We start from the raw sequence: 14315 nt of genomic DNA, 5'->3' as shown, positions 1-14315 counted from the left end.
CTACCGTTAAAGCTCCACTTTACATTAGAAAACAGAAGAATGTGTTTCAGAACCTTAACTGAAACATCTAGAGTCATGTTTGGAATATACAGCATTTTTATTTTGAAGCAAAACGTGTGGAAAAGCAGAAAACACAAAAATAAACCAGTGGAAGTAAAAGAACATCGCGCAATTTGAGCTCATGTCTCTCACAGATAACCAGGCTTCCTCTCTAAGCAACAAAGCCTCCGATTGTTCACTCATCACTGGCTACACAGCAGTCATCAACTCCAAACAATTCAGAAAGAAAGAAAGAAAGAAAGAAAGAAAGAAAAAAAAAAAAAGAAAAAAAAAAAAAAAGTGACTGTAACTTGAGGCTGAAGATTTGGGCTCAAACTGAGCAAATCAGACACGTTTCCCTTTTGAGAGCTTCCTGGAGAACGGAGTGATAAAGTGCTGCCTTTCAGCAAACCCAGTCTCTCTCAAGCAGCTGCTTTAAAACGACTGGCAAGAGAGAGAGCGGCACATGCTGCGTTGTTTACTTCTGTTAGAAAAGTATTATCTGAGAGAACTCCTAATCAAATGTATGACCAGAGCCAGCAACAGCATCTGAGCTTTCGTCAAGGACACAGTGAAAAGTCGAGAAGTGAAAGTTGCTCAGAGGACTTTATGATAAGCCACACTGTTGTAGCAAGCAGACAGGAATTACACCAATCAGGCATAACATTATGAGCAGTGAGAGGTGAAGTGAATAACACTGATGATGTGTTAGAAGCAGGAAAAATGGATTTGAGCGAGTTTGATGAAGGACCAAATTGTGTTGGCTAGATCACTGGATCAGAGCATCTCCAAAACTGCAGCTCTTGTGGGGTGTTCCCGGTCTGCAGTGGTCAGTATCTATCAAAAGTGGTCCAAGGAAGGGAAAGTGGTGAACCGGTGACAGGGTCATGGACGGTCAAGGCTCATTGATGAGCTGTTTTGGCAGCAAAAGGGGGACCAACACAATATTAGGCAGGTGGTCATAAGGATATGGTGGATGGGTGGATATAAAATACGTCCTTGCAGTGGCTGAGCTGCATTACTGGAAGATCACTGATTTAGTGCCTAGGAGGCGCTCTTTTCTTATGGAGTCTTGTCCTTTATGTAGCTTAGTGGTTAAGGTGTTGGACTACTGATCAGAAGGTTGTGAATATCAGGTCCACCAGGATGCCACTGCCTGGCCCCTGAGCAAGGCCCTTAAACCTGAATTGCATAAAAAATGAGAAAAATCTAAGGTCACTCTGAATAAGGGTGTCTCCCAAAAGCCAGAAATGTAAATTTATCAAAAATCCATCCACATGTATCAAGAAAAGCAAGTTTCACTTAATTTATGGGTCGCTCTGCCATACAAAAATTATTCACCTGTTTACTAAATTAACGAAGCCTGTCGTCATTCTATATTAATAATTATTTTTTTTGTTCTTTAATAATTACACTGTACAAGAAAGGTTTGTGCTTATGACAAAGTAGTTTAAGGAATGATGGAAAAAGGCTCACCATCTTCAAAGTACTCTTAACACCAGTGGGTTTGACATGACACCAGCTTTAGCTTCAAACATGGCAGGCATGAAGGGAGGCCTGTGGCCTGCTGCCTTCCTGCTTCTGACGCCAGTTTGCACACGGTCTCATAATGGCTAGATGGGGGGGTGATGGTGGAGAGGGAGAAAGATAAACACTGAAGGATGTTGAGTGGAGCTCTGATCAGCTTGGTTTACAGGCCCTTTCCTGCATTGCCCAAGCTCAATGACTTACACACTAACCGTCCTTCTGCAGTCAGTATTTACTCAGGAAACATTAGCATTAAAGAGATAAAACCTTACAAGCCTATACCGATTACGGTCTTGCTTCCTTTCCTGATAACCCGTGCAACATTTTTTCACCACAGGGAGACTTCACTACTCCAGAGGAATTCGACACAACATCCTACTGTGAACAGAGCTGCAAAAAATTCATGAAATGCAGTAAACAGATTAGGAAGAAAAAATAAATCTAATGCTGTGTAAGCCTAATAAGATCATTAACATGAAACGCGCAGAGTGGAGGAGATCGCACACAAAAAAAAGTAAACAAGATCTCCCGGAAATTAAGTGATACTGAAATATTTGTGATGTGCTTAGCGATTCTGGTCTGTAAGGTTGGTTAATGGTGTATTTTGTGCTGAGGTTAAATGCTATCACAGCTACAACACTGTTTAAGAAAAGGAAAATCTCCAACATTAACCAGCAATAACTGACAGGTTTAATCGTTTGTAGTTGGATTCGGCTAGTTAGCGAGATACAAGAGCGATGTGTTGATGGAGGAAGTTGCATGGAAGATGCACAGATGTGGAGGTGAGATTAGCTGGACGGACTAGAGCATTCAAGCTCTGCTGCATTGCTCTCTTTGGTGAATCGGGATGATCTCAACCCTCAGTTTGAGGTCAAATCAACATGGCTGCTCACAGCATCATCAGTACCCTAGTAGCACTTTAATGAGTTATGCTGTATTTACTTTAGATTAATAAAAAGACACGGACATATTCGCTTATTACATCTATAACACTCACTATACGCTTGGCTGCTATAAGGAAGTTAGCTTAGAAGGTTAGAGCACAGGTAGCTGAACATGGAGATGCTCATGGCTTCCCCCAATCACCCCACCACCACCACCGCCTCCCCCCAGAAAGAAACAGAGGAGAAAAAATTTCCATAATTACGATTTCCGACTTCCCATTATCAAGGTAAGTCGAATGCAGCATAAATTCCACAGGCTCCGTTTTAGCCGGTTGTTAAGTAACAGTGTGGGTAATACAGGAAACAGCAATGGGTCAGTGAATATAAAATTCAACTCAGAATTCCATTACAAAATAAACCTCGAATGCCATTAAGGATTACAAAGTTGTTCCGCATGGATTTTTATTTTTCTTGAAGCAGCAGAGGAGGCCACATTCAGGAAACCAGGCGCGATCATACCCGCTGTTCCTGATCTCTCTGTCAGAAAGCTAAAGTGACAGGAAGCAGACAGCATGTGTCACTACACACTGAGAGACAGACAGCTGTCGTACTGCAAGCCCCATGTGCCGGCAATCAGCCGCTTCACGCGTCATATCCAGCCACACGAACTCCTCATCAGTGCCGTGAGCCAACATTTAATCACAGGCGTCTGGATTCTCACGATCAGATCGTTCAGGATCCAGTGTTGATCCTTGATCTTTGTTACAGGATTACGAGGCTGTCCTGCTGTTCCTAAAATTATATCCTAAAATTAGATTCCAACTCCAGCAGTCTGGATGTGTTGACGTTCAGACTTCATGGGTGGTGGTGGGGGGGGGTGTTTCTGAATATTTCATTCATTGTGCTTTCAATAAGAGTTAAGGATGAGAGTACTCCTGCTGTTTGGGGTGGAGTCTGAAATGAAGCCACACAAAAGCACTAGGCGCCATCTGTTTCACAGCTGTGGTGAGTAGAGTGCTTCTCTACACCTGCTTGCTTCGAAGTTCCTCAAATCGAAATTCAGAGCGACCCGAAGCAACACCATTAAACTTCAACCTCTGTGTGAGATGCACCTTTAAACAAAAAGGTCAGCGAGTCGTCACGTCACGTGATCTTTATTCGGCTTGGCCGTTGGAGACTGTTGTGTTCTGCCCACTGTACGCCGCTTTCTTCTCATCTGCCCGAGAGACTGGCATCGCTATGGAGACATGGAGCGCTGGGTGCTAGGAAACCATAGCCTGTTTCTTTTCTTTTTTTAAACCTCTCCCCCTTTCTGTCTGGTCTGCTCTTTTAAAGCACACCTGGTACATGCTGCTCCATCGGTGATGGACGGACAAACAACTGCCGATGATAATACTGTGTACTCAAACTATCAAGTGAAGGAGAAAATCACCCAATAAAATATTTATCTGCCTATAATTTACCAGAGATAATGTTGTATACACTATAATAATAATAATAATAATAATAATAATAATAATAATAATAATAATAATAATAATAATACACAAACTTGAACACATTCATGTCGCTGAATGACAGATTTTGATATTCCTATATACTATATAATAACTTCTATATGATGCTATATTCAGGTTCTATATGGTGCTGTATCCTTCAGTGTGTAGAGCTGTTTAATGAGTCCGTGAATCAACTGCATGAGGATAAAAGCATCTACGTCTAGGCCCGGACAACGTGATGACCAGATCACCACCAATCATTTTTATTAATAGAATTTATTAGTATCTGTATTAGAATGAATAATAACGTCCCTATTTCTCTGGTTTAATTCAGTAAATTTAGTTAACATTTATAACAGTAGCACTTCTCTTAAAGCCATTTAAAGTTAATAACAATACAGCAGTTACAAAAAAGAACTCTGAATCAGGATTGGCTCAAGGTTGCTTTTAAATAAAAGTAGTGATAGATAGAGAGAGAGACAGATAGACAGACATATAGAAAGGCAGAGACGGACAGGTAGAAAGGCAGAGATGGACAGATAGACAGAGAGACAAAGAAATAGACAGATAGACAGAGAGAGACACATAGATAGATGCCCCATCACACTGCAAAACAAGTAACGCAGTTCCTCAAAGCTAAGAACATTCAAATAATGACAGTCCCGATCTAAACCTGATTAAAAACCTCTGGAAAATCTCCTCTTGGCAACAAAGTTTTTGCTCAGAAACCCACTAAAACAACTGTGGATAAAAGAGTAGCCAAAGATCAAGAGTGGACGCAGTGCGAGAAACTAGCAGTCGCAGATGTGCTAAAGCCATTCAAAGCAAGAGCCTCTACACTTCCTACTCATTTCTGACAGCTATAACCCATCACATTTTAGCTGCAATTTAATCTTGTGCTAGAATGGTTACTGTTCTCTAATTGTGAGCAATATGTTTCCCACATCATGAAGGATTTTGTTGAAGTGCTTATTATTTTGATTATTTTATAGACCATGTTAATAACTTATAAAATAATTAGAAATAGTAACAGTACAGCATAAATATGGATTTTCTATTAAAAAAAAAATCTAAGCAGTGATTGGTAATTAATCCATCAGCTGCACTCCCTCAAGCAACAGTGCAGAAGTGAAATGTGCCAGATGTAGTGAATGAGATACTCTATCAGGACAGCTTGGCTGCCATTCTAACACTTCTACTGTTGTATCTCTTCTCACCACATAAATCTGCCTGATTTATCCTGCTGCTCTAATTCTGCCTGGGGCGTCTGCACTTGTGACTCATCTGCCACTGCTGTGGATGGTCCCACATGGACACCCTAATGATCTGCACTTCCCAAAAACAGTTCGTTTCTGTCTAGTTTTAGACTTGCATCAGTGCAAAATCCCACCTAGATACTGAAGAGACTTGTAGCTGCTGCTGTAATCATACATACTATATTGCCAAAGGTTTTGGGAAACCCTATAAAGCAAGGTCCATAAAGACATGGATGAGTGAGTTTGGTGTGGAGGAACTTGACTGGCCTGCAGAGTCCTGACCTCAACCCCATAGAACACCTTTGGGATGAATTAGAGCGGAGACTGTGAGCCAGACCTTCTCGTCCAACATCAGTGCCTGACCTCACAAAATGCGCTTTTAGAGGAATGGTCAAAAATTCCCATAAACACACTCCTAACCCTTGTGGAAAGTCTTCCCAGAAGAGCTGAAACTGTTATAGCTGCGAAGGATGGGACAACTCCATATTACATCCATGTGCATATAAGGTAGACAACCCAGTTTTGGATTGGCTCACAGTCTCCGCTCTAATTCATCCCAAAGGTGTTCTATGGGGTTGAGGTCAGGACTCTGTGCAGGCCGGTCAAGTTCCTCCACACCAAACTCACTCATCCATGTCTTTATGGACCTTGTTTGGTCACTGGTGTGCAGTCATGTTGGAACAGGAAGCAGGAAGCATGAAATTGTCCAAAATGTCTTGGTATGAAGCTGAAGTATTAAGAGTTCCTTTCACTGGAACTAAGGGGCCGAGCCCAACCCCTGAAAAACAACACCTGAACTCAATGATTTGGAGGGGTGTCCCAAAACTTTTGCCAATATAGTGTGTATTGTCCTGTGCCCATCCCAGGAGTCCATACTGAACATCATTTCAACAGATTTAGAAGTGAATTAGACATTAGACACTGCTTATTAGTGATCGCTATCTATACCTGGATTCCTCTAAAACCGAACGCTAAATGTCTTCCAACTGCACTGAGTAGTCACTTCGCCTGCTGTGTAGCTAGTAATATTAGCTGTTTTCCCTTCTTCCAGAAGAAGGGCAGATGAGCTTCATTATCAGACAATCATGCTTTGTGTAGCGTAATCATCAGCAAATTACTCGTAACCTGAGAGACGTTGTTAAAACAAAATGAAAGTTAGAAGGGCTTGAATGCGAGCACCATTAAAGGAACATCATTATGCTTAGGAAAGCTTTCATGATTTTTTTGGAAAAAGTTGATAAATAACTTTGATTAAATGTATAAAGACCTGTGTCATGGTCTCTAATGGTCTACTCCTGACACCACTCCACAACACACAGCGACGTTTTTATGGCTGCTGGTCAGACTCTAGTACCAGCACGGGGTCATGTGCCCTTTAGTGCTGAACTATAATCAGTGGAGAAAGAAGAAAGCGTCCATCCATCCTTTCACTGTTCTTCAGTGTATGACCCAGCTGGACATGTGTGTGTGTGGCCATGTGGTAGAGTTCGAGTTTCACATCATGTCATTCTCTTCAATAGAAGAAGGTCATCTGTAAAATCCAATGAAGCTCAGATATCACCTCTGCACTATGACCAGAAAACCAGGTTAAAAAGGAAAAAAGCTAACAATCTAGTGTTTTAGTCATCAGAAAACCCCACGGCACAATTTATTATGGTGGCATGCAAGTGCAAACCACACCAGCAGTATTAAGTGGCTCTGTACATAACCGTCAGGTGCTCGTTGCTGACTGGCTACAGCAGGGGTCAGTCTGAGAGACTGCGGGAAAAAGGAAAGCTACAGGATGTCTAAAAGAAAATATGAGACTAGATGGATCTACTGATGCTTTTATTCATGCTGATTTTTTTAATCAAGGGCATTCATATGGTTTTAGATATGCTTTTATCTCCCTTCAATTAACTGCATTAATACGAGTGTGCAAACACTGACCAGCCAAAGAGCTGAAGGCAGCTGGGTTGATGAGAAGACTGAATGACCACTAACTATGATAAACACAAGTAACTTTAGATTAAGTCGTTGTTACTAAGCTAACTGAATAATAATGAAAATGTGCATTCCATGTGAAGTCCAGTCAGCAACTAGCATGTGACGTTCATTAAGGACCTGTCTGGTCTGAATTGCTGTAGTTTTTTTTTTAGCTTTTCTGTGGTGTTTAGAGACTGTGCTGTGGTGTTTTTAGATTTTCTGTGGTATTTTTTCTGCTTTTTTGTGGTGTTTTTATCTTTTTCAGATGACCTGCTTCTTCAAAAACCATTTCCAAAATTGTTTTCCACCACCTTTCTTTCTCTGCAACCTAGAAATCCCTACAGGAAAGAGCAGACATAAGCTGGCAGCCAAAATTCTGCCAACTGTTCTACTGAAGCGAAGTCGGAGTGTCCAGCTTGGCCAAATGTTGGCCACATGCTCTCCAGTGTAGCTAGCCCCCACCCCACCGCCACCCCCAACAAATCTGATATAAAACTTGCTGTGTACAACACGGAAGCCTTAATTCCTTAAGCCACATACATCTGAGAATTTAACACCAAAAAGAAAACAGAAATTTGAAGAAACTAAAAAGGTATTGTGATTAGCAAGCAATGCAAAATAGCAAGAATTATACTGTATAATACCAGTGAAGGTAAAGGAATGAAAGGCCTAGACAACCAGACACTATGAGCTGAGGAAGTCTTCTGGCCTATTTTGAGCCATGACGCAGTCAGGGGACGAGTAATACGCTGGAGCACGCTGCTCTGCTGGAATTTTACTGAACAATATAAACACACATTAACAGCATGCTACAGGACGTTTACAAACTCGGTTTTCCAGATATTCTGATAGTGTCGAGTCCAGCAGCCCATTGGGTCAATTCATTCTTACACTAATCACACCACCAGCTGACATTTAGTTATTTTTGTACAAGCATGGACCATTCTACGTGACCATCAAGACGAGCCTCGTTTAATTAGATTTTGTGAAGAGCAATAGGTACATCTGAATAAGAAAGCTGCAAATTGTTTAATTGTACTAAATTTACTAATCTAAATTTACTAGATAGCTCGCCATCCAAGTAAAAGCAAAGTGTCTCATGTTTTAGTATTCGGAAACCTACCCAACAAGGTGGTCATTAACTAGCGGTAGCCAACGTAAGGGTCAGTTCAGCTAGTGCATTATAGGAACAGAAAAACCAATACGTATGTGGTCATTATTGTCTTCCACACAGTTTCTGGAGTAGAAGTTTGCACCCTCAATGTTTTCATCTATGAGATTTGTTTCTTGCACATAAGAACTATTATTCAATCTTTTTTAATTTCCCTTGATGTGTTTAAGGGTGAGCCGAAGTGTGCGTGTGTTGTAGCAGGACACTTATATGACAGATTTGCGTCAAACTTTATTTTGGGTTCGTCCGTGTTTCCTCATACGTCATCTTTGCACACTAATTAATCCACCGAGTAAAAATGATGACTGCTCAGTCGATATGAAAAGTGCAGCAAGTGACAGGATTGGGACCTGTGCTCTATAGTTACAGAATTAAGGTGTGTGTGTGTGTGAGAATACACATGCTTTTTTTTTTTTTTTTAAGCATTTCTTAACCTGTCCACCTCTGGGCTCTTCACCGGGTAGTGAGTTAAAATACAACATTATTATATTTTATTTCAGACTAACACAAGCCTACACCACTGTTGGCTAATAATCCATCTTACAGCAGACTGGTTATACAGGACCACACACACATTAATAATGGAAATACAGCTCTATTATAAAAAGAACTAAACATATTTTTGCTTCAACATGTTAACATTCATTACTAATCACCAAAACAGGGAAGTATTTCTCCTCAGAAACTGCTTTATTAAGAAGTCTTTTAGTGACCGATTCAGTGATTAGTATAATGCATAACATTCATGAATACCATTAATGGTATTAATGGTAACCCCACCAAAGAATGGCGGCCAAGTGCAAACAGATTTACTGCATACCAGAGCAAAATCAAGTTATTCTGTGCATGAAGGCCTGCAATTGTTTACGCCTCCCATTTTTTCCCCCTGTATACACCGTCTCGTCTATAACATCAGACTCCGCTCTATATGTGAAGCCAACATGTACAATAAACTTTAAACCTAACTTTATTAGGTATTTAGCGTGAGCCGACGATGTAACGATGGAGCCAGCCAGGAAAACAACCGAGCAGCTAATTGTCCAATTTACTACCGGGCCCATAAAACTGCAGAGTTGTAACTATCGGTACACACAATGTCGACATGTAAACTGTAAATATCTCCAAGATCCGCATTCTCAATCGCTGCATCAATTCAGGCCCAGGAGTATTTTCTGTTTCATTTCTGATTCATAAATCCATTCTGTGCTCATGACATTAAAAAAAAAAAAAAATCTTCTCTCTCAGCAGTGACAGCAGAGAAGGCATCAATATTTCAGCACAATTTGCTTCTGCTTGGCCGCACCGCACTGAATAAAGCTGCTCTGTCAGGGTTTCCCTCTGGCTGGTCAATATCATGCAGCACCTCATGCTGTTCCTACGTACAACGAGCCGTCACCAGCATCCTGCTGCCACGCAACGAACCTATAAACTAACAGCATTCTCAGTGAAAACAATACAATATGCCATTATTGCGTCTTATGGCGTTACTAGGGGGAAGCCACGAGCAGGTAAACATTAATGACAAGTGACAGTCAGTCCCAGTTAATAGACTATACATAACTTTATTGGCAGACGCATTGATTTCGGTTTAAGATCCACTCGGGGCAAGAGGAAGTTCCATTCCATCATGGATTTATAGCGCAGTAACATCCGGCTAGTGAGTACAGTAGGAAAATATGGTGCTATAAAAAAAAAGAAAGGGGGGGGGGCAGCCATTCATAATGTAAATTTAAGCAGAAAGCTTATGTAACAAATGATCGAGTGCCTTTTAGCAGAACTGACACTGACCATATGACGCAGAAGGATTTAAGCAGATTAAACCACTGAAGAGATGAGTCTTTTTTTTTTTTTAGTAGGGACGAGGGATCGGTGGCAAATCAGAGCTGTGATTATGATCCAACAGGATGCGAGGAAAAAGCTACTGTTTAAAGACTTGTGATAACATAAAATAACAGATTCGTACAATATATTGACGCACCCTAATGGACACGCCCTAATCAAGTGTACATTTATTAATAAACAATGCTATCACTCAGAAAAAGATTGGCAAGTTTCCAATAAAGATATAACAGCAATACGGGAGATTTCAAAACACGTGGCTTAAGAGAGTCTACAAACGTGCATCAGGTTACCAACAGCTGTGACGCAGGAGGCCAAAAAAAGGTACAAAAACTATGACGGCCTTGTCCGAAGGTGCTGAAAAAGTGAAGGACGGTCAATCCGGAGTCATAATGATCGAAAGAGAGCGCAATCCTACAGAATAGTAGGACAGTATCGACTGGTCAGTCGCACCCACGTGTGTCCTATTTCCTGCTCATTATGTTGCACGTGATAACAGCACGGTATGCTCATCAGGCTCAAGGCAAGCAACGGCCTCCAAAATGCCAATGAACGTACAGACCGAAGAGATTTCACACCCGTACACAAAGCATTAGGCACTTAGGGCACTCTATGGGTTTGGTTTTTTTTTACTGCACTGACAGACTGACTGCACTGACATCATCTCAGTGCGAGAAGAGAAGAGAAGAGAAGAGAAGAGAAGAGAAGAGAAGAGAAGAGAAGAGAAGAGAAGAGAAGAGAAGAGAAGAGAAGAGAAGAGAAGAGAAGAGAAGAGAAGAGAAGAGAAGAGAAGAGAAGAGAGAGAAGAGGGCAAGGCAAGGCAAGGCAAGACACGAGAGGAGGACTAGATGAGAAGAGAAGCTGAAAGTAAGAAACACTAAGAAAGGGGAAAAAATAAAGAGTCAGACAGATATGCAGACAGCCATTCAGAATTAGTCTTCCTCGTGTCAACCGCCAAAAAAAAAAAAAAACCTTCGGCTGGAATGTCAACATCGCACGACTTTTTGTCATTACTTAAACCTTCCAATAATTTTCAACAGTCTAAAACTGGCATTCGCGCCAAACTAAAATCTAAACCAATGCTAATATTTATCTTCTCTCAGTATTCATTCTGCTGGGATACACGCTGTGTACAGCTACATGTGTATGTGTACATGAACTTCTAATACCCTAATACCCTGTGCTTCGTCATTCACACTCATCCCAGTGCACTTCCAGACGTGATCCGTCCATCTTTACTAAACTACAGAATACCTCAGCACCTAGTAAAAGGTTGCTTAACCTTGTAAGCTAATCACTGACAGAATAACTCTAACTTTCCCATCTGCTTGTGACACGCTGCTTCAGAAATCCAATCACATGCTAGGCATGCCAAAGCTGTAGTGGTTCTGTTACAAAAACAAGTCCCTGCCGCTGCGTGAAGTCAAAACGGCATTAAGTTTAGGAATCCTTTTTATGGAGATACAAAGATTTAAGTTAAGTTAAGTTACAAAGACGTGCCAAAACATATGCAAATGCAGGATTTCATAATGAGTTACGGTCTAAAACGTGAAACAGCTGGATGTCTTATTCCACGTTCACGTATGACACAAGTCGTCATACTACGAAGTCGCCATAAAGCATCCCTACCACTGGTTGCCATAGTGATAATGTTCATCAGTGGTTGGCATAACTAGATTAGTTTTCTTTCACCAGTGTACGTTGCATCATAGAAACCGTGTGTGTCACGGATCATATGCACTCAACCGTCTTCACTCACGTTGGATGTCCTTATTTGTATAAAGTTAAACTGTCATGTCCCTGGACACACACACTCACCTAGTCGCCAATGGTCGTGGTCACTCGTGGTCAGAAAGCCTCAGCCCTCATAGAAAAAATCTCCGATCGGACACACACCCACACCTAGTCGCCAACGGTCGTGGTCACTCATGTGGTCAGAAATCCTCAGCCCTTATTGAAAACAAACTGTCTCTGATCGCTTTGTCACTACGGGTCATTCTAAGTACGAACGTAGCGTTAGAAATATTTTTAGAATATTTACTATTACTTATAAATGTTACTTTTTTTTTTTCACTGAAGGACTGCTGGACAAATGTCCAATCATCACAGAACTCACTCACATTGGAAGTCCTTATTTATATAAAGTATAATGTTCCTGGTCACACACACCTAGTTGACAACGGTCATGGTCACTCGTGTGGTCAGAATTCCTTAGTCCTCAATGAAAACAAACGGTCACCGATCGCTACGTAAACGTAGCATTAGAAATATTTTTGGAACAACTTTAAAGGTTAATGATAACTATTTTTTAAACTGAAGGACTGCTGGACAAATGTCCAGTCACCACAGAACTGATTCTGACCCTATAATCAATACAATTAATTTTTTTTTTTTGAAGTATCAGAAACTGAGAAGTTGCTCAGATTATCAGATAATTAAATGCAAAGTATAAATCTAGCTGAATCTACACTATATGGCCAAAAGTTTGTGGACACCCGACCATCACACCCATGCGTTTGTCTAACAGTCCACTGCAGATTTTTTTCCCCCTTTGTGAAATTAATTAACCCACACTTATAGGAAGGCTTTTCACTAGATTTTTGGAGCGTGACTGTGAGGATGTGTGGGAAATTCAGCCAAAAGAGCATTAGTGAGGTCAGACAAAAAAAAAGAGTCACGTGCCAACTTTCCAAAGGTGCTCAACAGGGTTAAGGTCAGGGCTCTGTGCAGGATAGGACAGTTCTTCCAGTCCAACCTTTGCACACTATACTTTCATGGACCCTCACTTTTGGTACAAGACCACTGTATGGACAGGTCTGGGTCTCTTAGCTCCAGTACTGAGAACCGGTACTGCTAGAGCTTATAAAGACTTTCTATATAATCGTGTGCTGAAAACTTTGTGACCACATATGGGTGTGATGGTCAGGTGTGGTCACAAGCATTATAGTTAAATAATAATAATAACCATGAAAGGTTGACAGATCTCTAATGCTGATTAGATCTTTTAATTCACATGACTTTAATGAGAAGTTATGATTCAGTGCGATCTGGCAACCCTGCAGCTGAGGACTATACTTACAAGGTCGGCTCATACCGTGACCCTTAGGTCAGAGATGTCCATCTCCATGTGATCTTACCTTATCCAGTTCATCGTGCAGCTCAGACAGGGTGGGTCTGATGAGCTTCTCGCCCAGTGGTGCCGCAGTCTGTCGGTAGAAGTCGATCTTGGGAACGGCGTCGATGGTGTTGTGTCCGAACGTGCGCAGGTAGTAGGTGTTGGTGTGCGTGTCGTAGTGGTAGTGCTGCTGACCGCCGGTCGAGGAGTGCACGCTGCCCTCGCTCAGCGCCGTGTCGCCGTTCTGCAGGCCGTCGCCGGGCGCCGCGTCTGGACTCGGGTCCCCGCTCGCGTCTGCGAAGTTCACCACGCGGAAGCGTCCTTTAGCCTCCTCTCCGCTCGCTGCTTCATCACCGCGCGCCCTGCCGGTTTTATCGTCCTCCGTACGCGGAGAAGAGGAAGCAGGGGTTTGATCAGAACCGGCCGCTTCGGCCACCAGATCGACCTGAAAACGACTCTGACTCGGAGTCGGACCGGACGGTCCTTTACCGCCGTTCAAGCCCAAGAAGTCCATCTCTGGCTGCGGGGCTTCTGTCGGCACGAAAGATGGACTGGAAAGCGAAGACATGGCCAAGCGGGAACGCGTGATCTTCTCTGAGTAATGGGCCCCGGCGAAATGCGGTGATGCCAGGCTCTTCTCAGCGTTAGCTATCAACACTCCTCCCCGCGCACTGCTAATCTAAAGAGTGAACGGAAAGACTCGTCTAGTTTCCGCTCACGGATTCAGTCTGCGACTTTCACACACGCGGATGCAAATGGAGTTTACCGACCACTCGGCGCGAGGCATCAGCTTTCAGGTCCGGATGAGCGCGTGATTAGTGAAGCTCCGGTGCGATTAATAATAAAGGCGACCGGAGGCGACTGGTGTGTCTGTGTTGAGATGTGGGATGAGGTCCGTTATAAATTGTGGTTCGTGGCGAGGGCAGCTAGCTAGTCTGCGCGTGATGCTGTAGCGACCTTGCCGCAACTCCTCCTCTCGTTTCAGCGCCTCTTTCGCTGCTATTATACACACACACACAC

General features: G+C 42.3%; 1 protein-coding gene across 3 annotated transcripts in view; it reads right to left on the bottom strand.

Moving 5' to 3' along the window:
- Positions 1–14315, bottom strand: part of slc12a2 (solute carrier family 12 member 2) — a 66052-nt gene extending 51737 nt beyond the window's left edge. For all 3 annotated transcript variants that reach the window (XM_058412638.1, XM_058412639.1, XM_058412641.1), the window contains exon 1: positions 13318–14315. In XM_058412638.1, the coding sequence (XP_058268621.1) occupies positions 13318–13863 (546 nt within the window). In that variant the 5' untranslated portion in view covers positions 13864–14315. The remainder of the gene's footprint in view (positions 1–13317) is intronic.

The sequence above is a fragment of the Hemibagrus wyckioides genome, linkage group LG16 (genome assembly GCF_019097595.1).
Source record: "Hemibagrus wyckioides isolate EC202008001 linkage group LG16, SWU_Hwy_1.0, whole genome shotgun sequence".
In the NCBI taxonomy this organism is placed as follows: Eukaryota; Metazoa; Chordata; class Actinopteri; order Siluriformes; family Bagridae; genus Hemibagrus; species Hemibagrus wyckioides.
Note: the sequence above shows the minus strand (reverse complement) of the source record. Positions and strands in the feature narration are given on the sequence as shown.